The sequence below is a fragment of the Ascaphus truei genome, chromosome 2, assembly GCF_040206685.1.
Source record: "Ascaphus truei isolate aAscTru1 chromosome 2, aAscTru1.hap1, whole genome shotgun sequence".
NCBI lineage: Eukaryota > Metazoa > Chordata > Amphibia > Anura > Ascaphidae > Ascaphus > Ascaphus truei.
Window position 1 is genome coordinate 201016389 of NC_134484.1, and position 15135 is coordinate 201031523.

The window sequence follows — 15135 nt, forward strand, 5'->3', positions numbered from 1 at the left end:
GCCATTGCTCTGTTATTCGCAACAGAGCAACTTTGAAAATCTCACCTTTGCATCTCCGGCCCAAGACACAAGATCGTCTGGTTCTCTGACTAGGGCTTCTCCTTACATACCTTCTCTGTTCTATGTTCAGCATGGAGATAGGGGGAGCGACCAATCAGAGCGTGGGAATTCCTCCCCGCCAGCCAATAGGAATAGGGGCTCATCCTTTGGCTGACGTCAGAGGAGAGGGCGTGCCAAGCCGGCTCGGGATGCCCTGTGGGCGGGACATACAAATTGACCAATGGGAAACGTGTCGACATTCTGCCGCGTCCCCAAGTCAACCCATTGCCACCTACTGGGCAGGCTCCACTGAGTCTGGCAGACCAGAGGGTCCTCCCCACAGGGGGTCTCTGTTCTCCAGACTCTGTACTCCGCCCTGCCCCGGCCACTTAGCACCCCGACACCTCTCAAAATTCTGTCTCCTCTTTGAACTACGATGTCTATCCAGACTCCCCGGCACCTATATGGATGCATGGGCTGACTGAATAGACATTTATAGTTAAAGCACAAAACATTTTAAACCATATTTTAATCAAGTATGGACCTTGGGGAACTCTATACTTATAAGGGAAACGGATCTGGGGTATGTAGTCTCGAAAATCAGGAGTCTGGGGGACACTGGGCATCCCTGGTGTAATTCAACCCGCGTACCGGCAAATGGTGTCTGCACGCCGGGCAGGATTAGGGGACTACCGGTAACTTTGGCCCCTGAACTCATGCAAAAAAAATAATTGCGTTTCGACCCAAATATCCCACATAAAACTGACACACAAGAAGTTTCACGTTTCTAGGGCAAAGGGAACATATAAACACGAAAAGCAGGGGTCACTTTATTTTTACATGTATAATCCCTGACCCCTGTCTTTGGGTGCAAGGTACCTGCCAGGGACCCCACGGCCTCATGGGTAACCAGATGGGCTTAACCTTTATTGTATAGCCTGGTTACCCCCTCCCATCACAGTACGTTTAGTGGTTACGGTAGGGGGCTACTTTTAGGGGTTTCAATGGTTAGGGAAGGGGGTTTTAGCGGTTAGTGTAGGGAGCTTTAGTGGTTAGGGTAGGGAGTTTTAGGGTAATAATGTAGGGTAAGGGCTTAGGGTAACGGTTAAAAGTGGCAGTTACCTTAGTGGCGAAGCAGCCAGTGGCTGCAGGTCCCTGCAGCAGAGGGACTCGCGGCAAAGCGTCGGTGGTCATTTGGTCGCGGCGAAATGTCCACGACCAAATGTCCACAGTGCACAGTGCAGCAGGATGCTCTAGAACAATGAATTAAAAATGATCTATAAGAGTACACATAGAAGTACTTTCATATGCTCACAAACACATGATGAGTTAACATTACATGGAACACATTCCACTACATCCTTTAAGTGAGAAAAGTGACCATAACTCATCAAAAGCAGGAGCCAAATGACCGAGGAGGGATATTCCTTCACAGCTGCAGATAGTTTTAATATCTCTTAAAACTAAACATTAAATACCCTCTTGCATACTTTTAGCTATTAAAATACATTGTGAGCTCACTAATATCCCCCATATACAAATGCACAGGTTGGCTCTAAACCCACACTTTACGTTTATGTACATTATACATTGCACCATTCATCATGCTTAATGGAAAAGCAAACCAAAAAAATATCAGGGTTAGCAAGCTGGAAGGGATACTGCTGATAAATGTGTGACGCTTAGTGTACACACAAAGAGAGATAGAGGTGCAAGTGGATAAGAAATATACACTAAATACCAGCACTGCCAAAAAAAAAATATTTTGTCAGTGCCGGTATTTCATTTACCAGTCTACATGTCACGGCCGTCAGATTGCAAAGACCGTTTCTTGGAGTGCAGAGCAAATGCACCGATGATACCCATTAACGTTGAAACATGTCTGTGAGTGGTTTGACTTTCTTTGCTAGTCACATGCTGTGCTTGAAAGCTATGTGAATGGCGATGCATTTGCTTATATGGGCTCCATGTGAATGGATATTCCAGGCAAAAGGTGACACATTGTGTGCTCATTTGCATGTCATTTCCCAGAATCCCTTGCTGTGGTGGAAGCACTGTATGCTAGTTGTTAATGGTTGAAAGGCAGGGTTGCAGACCTGTCTAAGACATGTGAATGTGCTAACAAGTAATATTTTTTATTGGCTATATGCTAACAGTGGAGGTTTTTTGTTGCCTTTTTCACCCACCATAACTTAAATAATGTGTGTGGTGTGAAATCACCTTATACCAGGAGGGAAGATGAATCAGCGGGCACTACGGTGCAGGAAAAGATCAAAAAGGCTGGACTGTGCTACGAAAAAAAATCCTTTATTCAGACATGGTTAAAAATTGAGAGGAGGGAAGAGAACCCCTGCGCCTCTAACGCGTTTCACTCGCAATCGAGCTTTATCAAAGAGGCACCCGCTTTCCCTGAGCCTCAGCGCGCCTCCGCACGCCAGCAGGAACCCTGGCCGAGGCCTAAGGCTAAGTTCAGACAGGCTGCGATGCGACGTGCGCGTGCACGTTCGCCACTCTTTCGCTTTGGTGGGTGAGAGTTTTCAAACTGAAAACGACCCTTGGTGGCGAAGTACAGCATTGTCGCCGCTGAACTTGAAGAAGACAACTGAAGTTGTGATTTCAAGCAGCAGCCGCACCACATGTACTTTGCCAGCCAAACAGAGTTTGTTTTTTTGAAGTCCCGCCTCCAATCGCGTCATTCTGTCTGCTGGGGATGAGCACACATGGCCCAGCAGAGAGGTGAGGACGTGCGGACACGAAGCAGCCTGTCTGAGCTCAGCTTTAGCATACAATGCTTCCACTGCAGCTAGGGATTCTGGGAAATGACGAACATGCGCACTCCCCTAGTGTGTGCGTTTTGCTTATTGACCTTTTTAACGTGCACAGTTGCGTTAAAGAAGTGTATAGTCAGTAAACTTACTCATAGACAGCTGTTTTGACCTTTTGGGCCTTCAGTGCGAGGTTGGTTACTGACTATTCAATCTGAAGCCGGTAAGTGGATATAACCGGACATAAAAAAAGTTATTGGGGGGGACTATATACATATTTAAACTATCCCTTATTCCACTGCTACTTTGGTCCTAGGTGGGACTACACCTTTCTTTACGTTACATTGCAATTTTGACATGGCAGCAATTTATTGCCCACTTTTTTCACTTCATGCTGCAAATTACAGAAAAATAATGAGCGTATACAACGCACAATATTTCTGTTTGAAATAAACAAATTACGGAGGGAAAATGGCAGGTCTACATTTTTTTTTTTTAAGTTAAAAAAAATATTAAATTCACTTTCACGCTAAACAATTTGCAAGAATTTTTTTTTAAAACTATATTCATGTATTTAGAAACCCCCCTCAATAAGAAACACTGCCATGAATAATGAACTGGGGGGAATTAAAAGCTTTAAACCTGTTAGAAAAGTAATATTAACTTAGTTATAAATATAGCTGAAATAATCCAGACAGTTTTATGATCCAAGTCCCTGAAATGGAGGGTGCTGAATTCTTTCCCTGGTAATGGTGGTAAACACAGCTAACAGATGGAAGAGCTGAATGGAAATTTCAATAAAGCAGTTCACAAAGAAGCATTTGTGAGTACAGGGGTGCTCCCTCTCTCTCACTTTTCAAGAGAAAAAAAGAAGAAAAAAAAGGAACGTTATTTTGATAGAGTGCCAGAACAGTACTGTATTTCTTAAAGAGCAGAATAAAGGATCGAGTTAGACTGGCCTTCTCAACACCTTGGCAAAAGCCCCCTTGGGTCCCATTTTGCTGGGATGACTATTTATATGACAGGTAAGGGAATAATTTTGCAGGATTTAGTTACACTAGGCCTCCCCCGACCCTGGGGTCAAAAGAGCAAATGCAAAAGTGACAATGTGGATAATTGCCCCGTTTAAGATAATGGAATACTGATTGAGGTCAATTATTATAACACCTGAAAGATAAATGAGCTGACCAGGGACAGGCTCAGCGGAGATAGTAAACAAAGAAATCTGTATGCGCTGCAGCAAAGGCTGCAACAAAGAGCACAGTTTACTGAGCATGGGGGAGTAACAAGAGTGGAAGTAGATTTCCTGAGCACAGCTACTTAACATTGTACCTCTCCAAAATATCCATGTGTTAACCCATTGCTGGTCAGGGAGCCTGTAATGGATTTTGATGCAATGCCTTCCAATTGCCATTCAGCAACCAGTGTGACCTGCCATAACGATTATTGCAAAAGCCAAAAGGACACTTTATTCTGGATGTTGTACATTGCAACTGTATTTCCATTTTTTGTTTCTTATTAACCACCTGCAAACTTAGGCCGTGCTTATAGTCCCGGCAACGGGACATTGCGTCAAAACAAGTGTATTGAATCCGTCTCGTGCGTCGGAGCGACGGCTTGGTCGCGATCGATGGAAATTAATGAAAATTGATTTTCTAGCGAACGCAGCGTGACGTCAGCGGCCACGTGAGCGGTTCAGCCAATGAGGGCGAACCGCTCACGGCCACACACCCCGGTCGCCGTCTCTTGTCTCAAACTATAAGCAAAAATCGCTGCTACAATCGCCGTCGCGTCACTGTCGTCAGGACTAAAAGCGCGGCCTTAGTTTTGCATGAATTGGCTTCTATCTACTTTTTTCGCTTCCATTAACTAATTGCAATTAGGATTGGCAATTTGGTAATTAGAAAGGTATATACTGTGTGTATATGTGTATATATATATATATATATATATATATATATATATATATATATATATATATATCTCTACCCCCAAGGAACCAAAAACACATATTGTAAGCTCTACGGGGCAGGGACTTTGTCTATAAAAAATCATAAGTGCCGAGTACCACGCACTATACTATAATTGTGAAGCGCTTTGAGTCCCATTGGGAGAAAAGCGCTATATAAAATAAAGTTATTATCTCTATGTTTTTATTTTTTTGTTACATTATTTTTATTACATTTTGTGGTTCGGAGGGAATACAGAATAGTAAAGTAGGAGGGGGATTGGCGTTTACCTTAAACTGATTACAAATTAAAATGGAAAGCGTGCTTAGACATTCCTAAAGACATCTTGACAGGTAAGCAGCATAATAATTATATTTCACCTTACTTTTGGAGAGATATTTTGTGACGGTTCTATTAACAGACAGTTACTGGGGTTTTTTTTTTTTGGAAAGAAAGGCTTTGTGGTATTACTATTTCATTTCATGGCTTAGAAAATGTATCCAAAACTTTAACGAACTTTAAAGATGACTGCTGATTAGCACAATGCTAATTGAATTTGGTGGCCTTTGCTTTATATTTTGTCATATAATTAAAATAACTGTTAAAATGCTTAAGAAACACAGTAAAAGGGATTGCTTTGTCCTTTCACTGCAATGCGCTGCTGGCCCAACTGGCAGCGGACAGGTCAATCAGCAGGGTACATCATTTAAGCCCTTTTATTGAGGCCCTGTACGTCAATTTGCAGAGACAAATTTATTTATAAAATATTTTACCAGGAAGTAATACATTGAGAGTTACCTCTCGTTTTCAAGCATGTCCTGGGCACAGAGTTAAGACAAATAATACATGGTTACAAATACAGTTACATAAATGAACAGGTAATACATTATATACAAGACATTGCATGCACAGTTAAAGATAATATATATTATGGGCGTATGAAACAGTTACAGACCAGATTATCCAGATGTCCCAGATGTCCATGCAGAGGGGCGTAGTGAGAAACGAGTGCATGCCACACTGGATTATGGGAAACAAGGATCCACCATGTGACAGGCAGCATCATCGTACATTGTCAGCGTAAATACCACATGGGGTGAACAAGGCAGGTCAAATGTGTCTTTTTATTCCAACACATCCCAACAAAAGGGCCAACAGCTGTTTATCTGTTTGTTTTCATAATTCAAGTTTAACAGCTACATACAAACGTCAGTTAAAAAGAGATCAGGTTGATAAGTTTTATATTCATCACCTGCTATAGTGTTGTGCAGGTACTGGGCTTTGACAGCGCTTGTCATTGCTAGCGAAACACATAGGTTATTGTTCACGGTGAGCTCACACTGTATCCATGATCAGAATCTCGTACACGCGGGGGGCCATGAATGGCAAGGATTAGACATGAGTGATCTGTTTGTAATTACAATTTTTTTTTGTTCTGGGGCAGGGGAGAAATAAAAGAGTTCATGAGAACATAAATCCCTCTACTTTGGATTTAAAGGGAATTGGGAGACCACCTAATACCATCAACTTGACAACTGCATGTCCTGTGACAAAGAAAACGAAATAAAAGGAAAGCGCACACAAGATTTCACACTGTCCAGGGCTTTTCTTAAGAAACGTCTTGTAGACTACGGTACATACAAATCATTTTATATCCAAGGGGGCGGAACAAACTGCTTAGATTGCAAGCTCCTTGGGGCAGGGACCTCCTTCCTATTGTCTCAACATCTATATTTACTCTTTGGTCATGCGATGTTATTGCCCCGCCCACATTGTACTGCGTGGCGCCATATAAGGAAAAGAGAATAATGCGATAATAATAAGCAATTAGGTATTATTATGGCAAATAGTGTTGACTATATTAACCACTTCAAAGCTAGTGTGGTTAAATCAGCAGCTGTCCACTTGGCCACATAGTGGAATTCACAGGTTGAGTATAGAATAGGTTTGACAATAGTTAGAGTTCTATCATAATCATGGCAGAGCACTGTTGAAGCCCTCAATGCAGTCTAATGTAAAAAGACATGTGTATCATCAGAGCTGCTGAGTAGTGTAGTCCGGTATTGAACTGGACTGTCCTGTATTTGGACAGACTGTTTAGTAAAAAACAGGAGGAGGTTTCAGAAGCTTTGGTGGTGGGGCCAAGGAGAGGCGGAAACAACATGGAGCGGAAAGAGGCAAGAGGGGCGTGTGTGTGTGTGCTTGTTTGTTTGTTTTTTTTTTGTGTGTGTATGTGTGTAGCGCCTCACACCTTTCACCATTGTGTCCAGTATTTTTGGAGAAGCCACTTGGCAAACCTACTTGCTGAGTCACATCAACCTCTATACATTTTTTATTAGAAACTCGGAATCCATATAGCATCATTATGTTCAAGAGGCTGAATGACACCTTGTACTGTATCATATCACTGGAGGTTCTCAAACTAAGCAATCCATGCCAATAACAGACATATAATAGGATTCTTAGACAAAAATGCTGAATGAAGATTTCATGATTTATTAATGAAAAATCAGAAAGATTACCTCCTTAAATGTACAGTACAGCAGTTTTAAACACGTCAAACAAAACAAATAGTGGGAATCACGCCATTTTGTGATGTTGCATGCAAAACATTTCTCATAGCTATGTGGACGCACTTGGAATATTGTTCATCGTGTTTTTAGATTTACTTATTCATGAGGTGACATCAGAACTACCAATAGCAAGAAGGACGCTAATCTACAGTATAGTACTAAGCAAACAATGGCTCCCCTGCTCAATAGTGCACAGATCATGCATACATTTCATCTAGATTACACAAATGAGATGGAGAGCTGATTATATGCAAATGGGGAGATTCAGTGGTATAAAAGCAAGATACAGGCATACCCCGCATTAACGTACGCAATGGGACCGGAGCATGTATGTAAAGCGAAAATGTACTTAAAGTGCAGCACTACCTTTTTTCCACTTATTAATGAATGTACTGTACTGCAATCGTCATATACGTGCATAACTGATGTAAATAACACATTTGTAACAGCCTCTATAGTCTCCCCGCTTGCGCACAGCTTCCGTACAGGTAGGGAGCCGATATTGCTGTTCAGGACGTGCTGACAGGCGCATGCGTGAACTGCCGTTTGCCTATTGGGCGACATGTACTTACTCGCGGGAGTACTTAAAGTGAGTGTCCTTAAAGCGGGGTATGCCTGTATTACTGTGTTATACTGCTGATCATTTGGTACTACGTTAGTTTAGTTAGCCAAATATGTAAGAGAGTATAGGCAACATTATCGCATAATTCTAAACCAATCATTTACACATCACATCAGAGAGAAATTCACCAGGACTAGAGGTATTGCAGAAAACATTTTAAGTGGATGGGTCAAAAGCCCTAGCATCCAAGAGCACTGACAAACCAGCATTAAGCACAACTATTTGTGATGCCTTGTCAAGCATGTAACTGACTTCCATCCTCAGAAATTGTGTGTTTTTTTTTTTAATATTTAAAGTTTTTGAAATATTTTTATTTTCCGTGTTCAAATTAAATGTTTAAGTGGACCTTCAAAAAATCCATTCTTTACATAGATAGATTTGGAAATCTTTCCTCGAAGTTTAGACACAGAAAACCTTACTTTCCTTTGGAAGAACCCTTTTGCGGGAGAAAGGAAGGCGGTATTGCAGGTATTACGTAATGGAAAACCCCAAGATGGTTTTTGCAAAGTAAACTTCAAAGCAAGACTATTCATTTTGGGCACATATTAAATCAGGAAAAAAAGACCAATTAGCAGTAGGCGAGTCAAAGAGGTGTGATGCTAATAATTTTGACGAAACCTAAAATACCACTTTATTTCTTAAAGCCTCTGCTGCAATGTGTTGCGGTACCTTGTCACATTGAAAAAGTCAAGAAGATTGTTAGAAAATACTCCGACCGTGTGAACAGATACTTCTATCGTGACTTACATGGAAGGCCAAAGGAATTGTAGCCGTAAAAACATTAAAAAAAAAAAAAATCCAGACACAGAAAAAAAGCACTGTCTATACTGTACATTGAAACCGACTTAAAACCTAAAAAATGCAGTGCCACACTGTACATTCATACAGCTTGCCTTACACTGCCTGCCTCCAGCTATACATGTGTTCAGGAGAAATAATTGTTTTCGATGGTTTGTTATTTTACAAATACCTTCATTGTTCACATATTTCAGCCCTCCTCACCATGGGAAGAGTAAATCAACTCTTGCAAGCCCTAAGATCCACATATGTGGCAAGATGTGCACGATTACAGCGAGGAGTAAGCATTAGGCTGTAATAATATACTGTGTTTCTATTACGCGTTACAAATGGTAATGATAGAGTATTTTTTATTTAACGAGTCTCTTTGATGCCAGAGGGGCCAACATATCAGAATATAGTTAAGAGGCAGATATCACAACACATCAGAATATAGTTAAGAGGCAGATATCACAACACACAGCAAATGGTGTAACAAAATACTATAATACACTGTTATCTTCTTGCTCCAGCACCGCTATCAGACCTGAACGTGGAGCTAGAGAGTTTCAAAAGCCCCCACAGTTTTGAGATTCGGTACTACTAACAAGAAATACGAAGACACAGTTTCTTACTAAAACAGGCAAGAAAACGGATTCCGTTGTGGAGGAAAAACAGCATGCGTTAATATAATTTTTTTTTAATTGAATTACATTTTTTTAATTACATAACATGAGCCACAAAAGTAACCCTTTCAATTGTTTCCAAAAAACAAGCTGTCATTTTAACGGTGCATAACCGTGTTTGCGAGAGCTTCCCCCCATGTCCCAGCAGGGCCACTGCAAGTCAATGTGGGAGCAAGTTCTGAACCTATATGGCCTGGGGCAGAAAAACATGGCAGGCAGAACGAGATGAAGCTTTAGCTCTAGTCTGATGAGGCTACTACCCTCACTTGAAGCAGAACCAATAAATATATAACTGATACAGTAGCAATCCATAATACTACAATTATTCATACATCAGATTGACTTTTTTTCTTTTTTAATTACCACTTGCAATTGTCTGCTCTTTCATTAGCTAAAAGCAGATGCTTGGTAGGACTGCACCTTTTACGAAATACGCTAATAAATGAATGATGAAAGAGTAGGGAAATTCAAATAATGAATTATGAGTGCTCGTCTACTACTGCAGTACAATATTATCAAATTCAACATAGACCAAATCTATACACGGCAATGTAAATCTCTGGGTGGAAACTTCTCAGAAACTAGTACTAAAGAAAAGAGAAAAATAATAAAACAAAACTTTGCTTCACTGGCTATTTTACTAAATAGAAGTGAGCAGAGCATTTTGTCCCTAATTCTGTTCCTTCCTGCTACCTTCCCCTTCCAGGCCTTGTGTGTACGTTTTTGAGGTAACAGAAAAGGATACGCCTGCTAAAGCATATTTCCTTCAAGCTCCTAACTCATTTTAGTAGGAATGTTTGCAGAATGCTAGCTGGCTGCTTATGTATTTCATTGTTCGTCTGACAGCCATGTCAAGGCACAAGGGGGAGACTTTACAATTTTCACTTTGTATTCTTGCTTTTCTATTGTTTCGGTTTTGGATTAATGGGATTCTTTGATGGGTATAATGGCAAATCCTATCAATTTTGATGTCTTATGCATCAGTTTACAATATGGGGAAAGCCAACAATTGAGTTATGGGTGATTAAAGAGGCAATCCAAGCAGCAGTTAAAAAAAAACACTTTATTTTTACATTTTAACATATGCAGCCTGATTACCTTTATTGAATTTTTAAAAATCTAAGCTGCCGATTGATTCGTTCTCCGGTGATTGATCAGCAAAGATCCTACTGCCCAGGGTTTACTAAATGGCTGCCTTTCCGTCAGTGTAACTCAGCAGCTACAACATAGTCTTAAATTACTAAGGTAACATTATCTATTGTTACAGTTTGCAGCTCAAACGGCTGGGAATATTGGTAACAAATTATCACAAACAGTTAAGTGTTACAAAGATCAATCAGCTTTGGGGTTCATACCCTATTCACTCAATAGAAACCAAAGGATGCTTCGTATATAAAAACTCATAAAAAATTGCATTAAGAGTTAAATAAAATTTAAATAAAACAGAAAGTAAGTATTATCTAACACTACTTTAATCCCCCCACCATTCCCTCCCCATGTTAAATGTTACAGTGTTACACTATGGGGCGTGCGCTCTCTCATTTTTGTTCTTATAGATTCTGCATTGGAACTGGTTCTTCCATTTGAGAGCTGTTGTGGGGACCCCCTGATCCTGTACATTGTCCTGTTATCATCTTTCAGGACTTACTTTAGGGTTTGGACATTGCACTTGGACTATTTATTATTTCAACTTATATGTATATATATTTGCCATATTAGAGTGTATATTCTAGTTTGTAATTATTTTACATTTTTAAGGGAATTATTTTTATTTTATTTTTGTAGGTAGTTTGAATCATTTATTTGTTAATATCACATATTTATCTACTGTTTCACGATTGGCGCTACTTTAATCACTTCTTACATATATATATATATATATATATGTATGTATGTATATATATATATATATATATATATATATATATATATATATATATATATATATATATATATATATATATATATATATATATATATATATATATATATATAACACTTGGGACTCTATTGAAAGAGGTCTCTCCCCTCCAGGGTCTGGAGAGAGCAAACACATCAATAAATCTCTACATTAACTATAATGGAGCTCGGAGGATATGCGTTGCTAGAAGGAACACCTCTTTTGCAGATCATTAGCACTAACGTCCACTATAGTGACGCAGCACGTAACACTGTTAGTGAGCGTTGAAGATACCCGTTAGCAATTAACAATGCGTTAACTTAATTTAACATCTCGTTAAGTCAATAACCGAGCTTTGTGTATCTGGCCTAAGTGTCATATATGCAACATTTGTACATAACCCGTCACCATGGCAAAATGACGCTGCGGGTCACGTGACGTCACATTGACGCCGCACGAGGTAAGGAGGGGGGCGCAGAACACAGGAGAGCAAGCGGGGTGGGGGGGGGGATGAGCAGCAAAAAAAAGTTTGCATGTCCCTGGTATAAGCCATAAACATGCCTACATTAACGGACATGTACGGCCTACCTCAATACTTGTTGTGCAGTTGAAAATTAGTGTACAAATAGCCCCTCAAATTGACTGGTATTAGTTTTGTTCATTAAAGCACAGACACATAACTCAACCTGTTACGAAACAACAAGAATATACATTATCCGCACATTCAAATCTTTACAGTTTTAAAATCTTCAATACGCAGAGACAGTAGAAGTTTGTGTAATAGATACAGATTCCATATCCAAGAATTTAACCCCTATGTTACATCAGCTCCCTCCAGCACAGAACCATTCTGTTTGCCCGACAGCTGTAAAACACTTGAAGTTATGTATTCATGTCGCAGACTAATTTCATGCCTAATTTTCTGAAAGAGAACACCAAAGAGCTGTCTGAAAAGACAGGTATAATGTAACATTAGCACTGGAAATTGCTCTTCTGTTTCTCATAAAAAAGTCTGTGCAGTTTCTACAAGGCATTCAGACAACCCAAGTCTCCCCAAAGTTCCTGGAAGCTCATTGTTTGTCCCTATCCTCCTGGAATCCCGCTTCCTTCCCTAAATCATTGCACACCATATCATGGATACAGCAGGACTTGGAAGGAATCACATGCAGTTGATTTTCAAGGCTAGTGTCAAGCAGAGAGCCGCTCACATGGACTGTAGCTTAACTCAGGGGGGTGCAAACTTTTTCCCTGCGCCCCCCTGTCGGCGGTCCCCTCACCCCCGCCCCCCCCCTCGCCCCTACGTCATGACGTCACGTTGCTATTGCAACGTGACGTCACATGACCTCACGGCGTCATTTGAGGCCGTCTTGCCATGGCGACGCGTGTGAGAAGCCGCCAGAGCCAAGGTAAGTTTACAGAGGCCCTGCAGCAGTGAGGCAACCTAGGCCTTTTCAAGGAGTTAAGGATTGGAAGACCATCAGGAAGCCAAAGTGTTAAAAGTCTTTTCTGCCATCAGATCATTTCATTATGTGTATTACATACGTTCAGGTAGCCACGTATTGTATTTGTATGTGGATTTTTGCAGCTAGTGTATTTAGGACAGTGTAATAGTGACGGTCGCGGGTCTCCTGCATTAATGCCAAAAGGCCACATACAGATGAGGTGAGTAAAGCTCGGTTATTGTGCATGAATACTTGTTAGCGATTATGGTGTTACATAGGAACAAATATCCTCAGTTAACTTTTTTACAGAATATTATCGATTTAACATAGTTTACTTAGTAAATCTAGGCCAGAAAGTGAGTGAGAGCCAACTTGTACCAACACAGCCCTGAGCAGGTGTTAGAGGAGAAAGGGTGTTGACGCGTTCCTGGGATTGATATAAAAAGCATGGGAAGCTGAAAGGTGCATATACAGCGAGAAGGGATGACGAGAGTGTTTAACAGGGGGTAGGGAGGGGGGGAAGAGGGGGGGAATAGGGGAGGAAAGAGTGGAGAGAAGAGGGGAGGGAATAAGAGGGAGAGGGGGATGAGGAGCGAGAAGAGGGGGAGAGAGATGGAGAAGTGAGAGGGGGGAGAAATGGGGAGAGGAAAGAGAGAGGGGGGGATAGGGAGGATAGAGAGTGATGGGGGGTGGGTATAGAGAGAGGGGCTGTAGAGGGGATAAATGGGCTACAACAATACACTGGAATACAGGGATTGAGAGAGCAAGATGGCAACTCCTAATAGTGTAACAAACCTATAAATGTATGTTATATTGTACAAATAGTAATTTTACTGCAGGGTACAATATAACAGAGCTCATTTTTGTTTGATGACGTAAATAATTAATTAAAATCCTTCTTCACTGGAGAGGTTGACATGACAATTGTATACTAATATCGCCTTTATTTCTGTAGAGGCTGTTACACATCCACAATGCATGGCAGATCAGTGCTCACACATCTCTTAGGCTGCGTCCATAGTGGTTGCTACAGTGCGAGCGACGTCACTCGCGTCAAACACAAACCAATGCAGGCCAATGCGCATGTGCATAGTGCGCGCGGTTCAGCCAATGAGAGCGAACCACCCCCCATCCCGCAAACCTGCAGGCCACGGATCTCGACAGGCACAGGCACGCGTGACGTCGCGCGCACGCCTGTACTGTGTCTAAAGTCTTAGCTCTGAAGGAGTTACATCTGCTAAATAACTTATTTGTATTGTACAATATATACAGTACAATGTGGTTCCTCTCCTAAACACTAACCCAAGTATATGAACGGATTGCAAATCTTTGACAGTGTTGGTTTCAGTTTTGAATAAGATTCAGGATAGACACCCCCACCACAACCCCCCTCTCCCCCCTCCCTCCCCCCCCCCCCCCCGCCTACGCCAAAAGATCTCCCTGAAGTCAGTAACGCAAATGTGGGCTGTCTGATCACTGTGGAATGCCAGCAAAACCGTGTGTTATGGCAAAGAGGAGGAGGAAGAGAGCACGGCTGAATGAACTTACTGTTACCTTTTTTTCCCCCCTTCTAGCATTAGTCTTCATTTTCCTGATACTGTCTGAATTTGAAACATCTAATGTAATCCATTGAAGGGCCCAGTCTTCCTTTTATTTCCTGTCTGTGCTGGAGCAGTCGCCTGTTTCAATTATGACTTTCTCCAGCTCCTACATGCTGCGTGCTCCAGCTGGCTGCGAGTGCACTTCCTTGGAAGGTAAAATGAACTAACTGTGCTGATCGGAGACCGATAGTGGCACAGCCACACTATTTAATAGCTGAGCTGATAAGGAGGGTGGTTTGAACCTAAATAAAGAGAGTCCAACAACAGTGTGTGCAATCACTTTGTGATTACTTGTACTGTATATGCTACTTGTTATTAGTGATACTGTACATCAATTCATGTATTGTGTGTGTACATTTAGAACATTAAGAACACAACCAGCACACCCCCCCCCCCGCCCCCTCCAAATACATTTTGGTGAAGAAAAAAAACATTTAAATTAAGCGATATACATTACATATGAAAAAATCTGAATACTCCTGAAATGCTACGATATTTTATTAATTTTAGTATTTGAGAAAAAGCATATTTCCATGCCGGCTACAAAACCGTTAATTCTAGAGAGCAGGAGGCAGGTTTGGTTCATTTACACCGCATAACAGCAGATACAAGCGCATGTCGCATAACGAAGACTAATAGTAAAGAGCACTTTGTAACCCCAAAGCATGATCGCTGGCTGTGACAGAGTTAAAGAGTTACAGCCACAAAACTATGTATTTTAAAACAGAGGAGCACAGCTTGTTCCTTCCATTCATTTAATTATGGCTATTTTGGGTTTGGT

The 15135-nt window shown here is 41.1% G+C and overlaps 1 protein-coding gene across 1 annotated transcript in view; it reads right to left on the reverse strand.

Moving 5' to 3' along the window:
• Nucleotides 1–14355, reverse strand: part of LOC142487104 (GDP-mannose 4,6 dehydratase-like) — a 147655-nt gene extending 133300 nt beyond the window's left edge. Inside the window, exon 1 of the mRNA XM_075585823.1 lies at nucleotides 14308–14355. Coding sequence (XP_075441938.1) covers nucleotides 14308–14340 — 33 coding nt within the window. The 5' untranslated portion in view covers nucleotides 14341–14355. The remainder of the gene's footprint in view (nucleotides 1–14307) is intronic.
• Nucleotides 14356–15135: the final 780 nt, after the last annotated feature.